The following is a 4,842-nucleotide window of genomic DNA, read 5'->3' on the forward strand; positions in this document are numbered from 1 at the left end:
ATGGGGCAAGGCCTAACCAGAGGGCAGACGCACCCGCGGCCATCACGTCACCACCGTCCCCAATGCAGGCATGGGGCAAGGCCTAACCAGAGGGCGGACGCACCTGCGGCCATCACGTCACCGTCATGGCCATCACGTCACCGTCATGGCCATCACGTCACTGCTGCCCCCAGTGCAGGCACAGGGCTGGGCAATCTGTCCTATATAATCCTGTGGCACTAGGCAAGGACCACAACTGTCACCCCCACTTTGCAGATGAGGAGATGGAGCAAGCCTGGGACGCAGCAAACAGCCAACACCCCCGCCCCCGCCATGTGGCTCAGGCCTGGCTGGCTGTGGGGACAGAGTAACTTTATTTAAATGCTAATCTGCTGATTAACCCCGGGTCTGGGAATGCCTCCAAACTGTCTAGTTGATGTATCATATTTATGCAGGAACACCTATTCCCTGGCATTCATATGCAGGAAAGGAAAAAAAAAAAAAGAACGCCTAGTCCTCGTAGGTTTCCTCCTAAACAAACCTGAGGCTGCAGAAGGAATCTGGCCACCCACCTGCCACGTTCCCAGCCACCTGCACATTCCTCCCAGGGCAAGATACGAGCCCCAGGTCGGGCGTTTGGGTTCAGAGCTCTACCTGTCTCGAAGCTGCCCGAGGCCATGTTTCTGTCTGTAAGTTCCCCCCAGTAAATAGCCCAGAACCAACATACTTGCTCTGTCTGCCTCCTTTGATTTCCCAGCTCCTTCAGTATCTGGGTGTTGCTTTGATTATACCACCTTTTCACAGAACAGTGGCACCTACCCTCGAAGCCACCACCTCCAAAGGGGACAGAGTGCTGGAGGCACCACCAGAGGACAGGGGCCCCCAGGCCAAGAGCTGCAGAGCAGGGCTCACAGGAGAGCCTCAGGCAGTGGACAGGTGGGGACCGGGTGGGACCAGCAGGTCTGAGACAGTGGTGGTCAGGAGTTAACCTGGCCAGCAAGTCCCGACATGAGAAACAGGGGCCAAGGGGCAGGGCTGTAATTCCTGGGTTCCCAGCACAGGGCAGAGCCTCGGTGTGGGGGGGCCGCCCAGGAGCCAGGACAGCAGGGGAAGGAAGGACGGGGGCCTGGAGTCCAGGTGCTGCCCAGCGCTTGCATCCAGGGTCACAGGACTGAGCGGTCAGAGGTGTCCTCAGCCATGCAAGGCGTCACACACCAGGCAGGGAGGAGCGGCTCTGCAGCCGCCATCTGGGAGCCTCAAGGGTAGTCTACACCCTCGGGGTGACTGTCCACTCCTCACGGGCACCAGGCCACAGGGAAGGCATGCAGGACACCCACACACCCAGCCCAATGTCCACTAGCAGCTCAGTCTTAGGCATGGAGGCACCTGCCCGACCTGGGTGCCTAGAAGGATCCTAAGAGACCCCTCCACAACCTGGAGTCAGCCGCTCCGCCCCGGGACTCTGGACCCACCAATGGCCGGCACTGGCCGCTGGTGCGGCCGGGTCGGCCAATGGACTGTAAGGATCTCCAGTGTGACATGTCCTCAGGGACCACACCCACCTGAGTGCCGTACAAAACTGGTGGCTGGCGCTGGGCACAGAGGCTCACGCCTGTAATCCCAGCACTTTGGGAGGCTGAGGCGGGCATAGCACCTGAGGTCAGGAGTTCAAGACCAGCCTGGCCAACATGGTGAAACTAAAAATATAAAATTTAGCCTGGCGTGGTGGTGGGTGCCTGTAATCCCAGCTACTCAGGACACTGAGGCAGGAGAATCACTTGAACCCAGGAGGTGGAGGGTGCAGTGGGCCAAGATCATGTCACTGCACTCCACCCTGGGCGACAGAGCAAGACTTCTCAAAGGAACTGTAGCCATGGGCTGGACTGAGATCCCATCTCCACCTTCTCCAGGGCTCAGCTTCCTTACCTGGGAAGCAGGAGAGCCCGAGGGTTGGAGTCTGTGACCTGGGTTGGAGTTCTGGCCCTGAAGGAGCCGGGCTGCGGGGTGGAGCAGGGCCAGCTGCCAGGGCTAGAGGCATCACCCTCCTCGGGTCCTCCCGACAACCTAAGGGCGGCACCATCCCATCCTACAGGCAGGTGAACCGAGCCCAGCACGACCCACAAGAGACTCAAGTCACAGACAGGCTCCCCAAGCAGCCTCAGCTCCAGCAGGTGCCCCAGGAGGCAGGAAGGGTCTGGGCCAGTTAACACAGATTTCACAGACTCCAGCCAGCCCCAGAAGGTGCCACAGAAAGGCCTGGCTGGACATCCCTCTGCCACCCTCTGTGCCTCTACTTCTCTGCCCAGACCTAACTGGCAGAGAGGATATAGGGCTAGACCAACAGGCCCTCCGGGGTTGAGGGCAGAGCAGCTGAATCCCAGGAGGAATCCCCAGGAGCTTCCTCAGCCATGTGGTCCAACTCTCAAGCCCAGGTGGGTTCCCGGCAGTGGCTGCCCGGCCTCTCCTCCCACAAGGGGATGGCCATCAAGGGGCAGCGACCCTCTTGGCCTGTGTCTTTGTGCACTGGACCAACTGTGGTCTCAGACCCGTTCCTTGGTCTGGCATTCAAGGCTCCCACCACTTTGGGTCCCCTTGTGTCAGCTGACCCTGTGGGCTTCCTGCCACTCCCCAACAGACCAACATCCTGCTGCATCCCAGCCTTGGCCCCAGCAGTGCCCTGGCCTGGTGGCAACCCTGGCCTCTGTGAGCTCCGTCGCCACCCATCGTCACTCAGTCATCCCCAGGGCTCCTCCTGCTGTGATGCCAGTCACACCTGGGGCTCACGACAGCTCATGCATAACTGCTTCTCCCTGAGCCTGTGACGGGGCAGTGCTTGGAAATGCAAGCCCACCACCCTCACTCCACAGGCACCCACGGACCCACAAGACACAGCAGATGCGGGAACAGCCTCAGCACCCACCCGCAGAGTGGGCCGGGCAGTAGGGTGTGCGGCGGAACCCTGTGTGTCATGTCTGTACGTGCCCTGTAAAATTACACCACTGGGCTCCAGCCCTGACCCCTCACAGCTGCTGAGATGACCACAGTTGAGCCCAGTCTCCTCTGTCTTAGTCTGTGCATTTATAAATCAAGAACCGTAACCCCCTCCTCACAGGATTGTTGCAGAGACAACAGTGCCTGATGCATAGCATGACAGAGCAAGCGCGCACCAAGCTCTGCGGCACTGCCGAGAGATACAAGCCACAGAGAGTTAGACGCCTACCATTCCTTTTGTGTAAAACTGAACTTCTGCATGTCTGGGATATATAAAAAGGGCCACGAAGATCCGCACCAAGCCGCTGTGTTTGCAGAAGAGGTCCTTGGTCCCTCCTACCCACAACATTTCCCTTTTCTACAAGGGGAATGTTTTCATGCATTGTTGGAGTTATCAACAAGTGAACTGGCCAAAAAGAAAAAGGACTGGAGGGAACAGATGGGATGGAAGCAGGGCAGGTGGCTTGGTCCAGCCTTCCTCTCAGCCGAGGGAACAGAAGCTGGAAAGGACGTGAGTCGTCTGAGTCCCCAGAGCTCACCGCGGCAGTCGCAGGACTAGAACCTGGGCCTCCTGGCCGGGGCAGACACTTTGCTAGGTCTTGACTTCTTTTGCTACCAGCTGAGCATGGGAAGCTCCGAAAAGGGCCGGGTGAGGGCGGGGAGGATTAGTTCGCAGATGACAGCTGCCAGGCCAAGGCAGCTACAGGGAGCCGGGGTCCTGGTCCAAGCCCCATCTGCCCTCCCCCCAGCCTGCTCCAACTCCTGCAAATGCGCTCTCTGCCTTATTTGGCTTGGAAGAGAAACCCATAAACACTTCTGTGCTAGTGCTTATGCCGGTGGGCGGGGCTGGGCAGAGGAGAAGAGGAAGAAGAAAAGAGCAGACGTGGTATGGGCAGCTCCCGGCGGCTGCTGCTCTGCCCCGCTCTGCAAGGGAGCCTGGTGGGCCTTACCTGCCATGACGCCAGGCAGAGCACAAAACCCAGACCCAGACCCAGAGGGGCCATGAGGGCTCAGGCGGATCTCACCTTTATGGAAGAGGGAGGCTGGCAAGGTTGGCCCAGGGGACAGGGGGAAGCCAGCCCGCCCCCAGACGCCCCCTGCAGCCTTCACAGCGAGGTCTATGGTGAGGTTCACACAGGCCACATGGCCTACCACCCCACAGCCCCAGCACAGGAACCTTGGAGAGCAGACAGAGGTGGAAGCTGTGTGGGGAGGGGGCCTGGGGGGCTCCCCTAATAGAGGCCGAGCCTGCCCAGGCCCACCTTCACCAGGCACCCTGGCCTCTAGGCCTGCTCCACACATGCTCCCAAACCCCAGCGGCTTCAGTCCTTCTCCGCACGAATCCCCACCTGCCCCTCCAAGGCCCCAGCGGATGTGACCCAACCCACCCTCCACAAGCAAAGGTCTTGCCTCTAGTGCCCACCACCCCAGAAGCCCACCCCAGTCCTCACCAGCAGGGCCTCTGCGCCCTTAGTGACCCCGGCCATGGCTACAGACGGCTACGCCACAGGCTTCGCTCCCCCGGGGCGCTGGACAGTCTCAGGCTGGGACCCTGCAGAGTTCTCTGTCCATCCCACCCTGCCCCGAGCTGAGGACTGGGGAAGTCCCTCTTCCCGCCTCATGGACAAAGGAGAGTTGAGAGAAACTCACGGAAAAGGCCCTGTCTGCACCCTCTGTCCGGCAATAAGACAGAAAGGGGATTCTAGAGCCCTTCACAAAACTCTGAAAACCTCAGAGACCTTCGAACCAACCCCTGCCATCTCACGGGAGAACCCTAGGCCCTAGGAGAGCAGGCTTTGTCCAAAGGCAACAGTGGGACGCAGTCATAGGGCAGGCAGCACCCAGGGAGCCCAGGACAGGCAGGGCCCGAGG

At 60.0% G+C, this 4,842-nt stretch overlaps 1 protein-coding gene across 1 annotated transcript in view; it reads right to left on the reverse strand.

Moving 5' to 3' along the window:
• Positions 1–4,457, reverse strand: part of PIEZO1 (piezo-type mechanosensitive ion channel component 1) — a 43,005-nt gene extending 38,548 nt beyond the window's left edge. The window contains exons 1-2 of the mRNA XM_011972461.1: positions 4,394–4,457; positions 3,921–3,995 (exon numbers count right to left, since the gene is read on the reverse strand). Coding sequence (XP_011827851.1) covers positions 3,921–3,995; positions 4,394–4,457 — 139 coding nt within the window. The remainder of the gene's footprint in view (positions 1–3,920; positions 3,996–4,393) is intronic.
• Positions 4,458–4,842: the final 385 nt, after the last annotated feature.

The sequence above is a fragment of the Mandrillus leucophaeus genome, unplaced genomic scaffold (assembly GCF_000951045.1).
Source record: "Mandrillus leucophaeus isolate KB7577 unplaced genomic scaffold, Mleu.le_1.0 Scaffold10, whole genome shotgun sequence".
NCBI classification, from domain to species: domain Eukaryota; kingdom Metazoa; phylum Chordata; class Mammalia; order Primates; family Cercopithecidae; genus Mandrillus; species Mandrillus leucophaeus.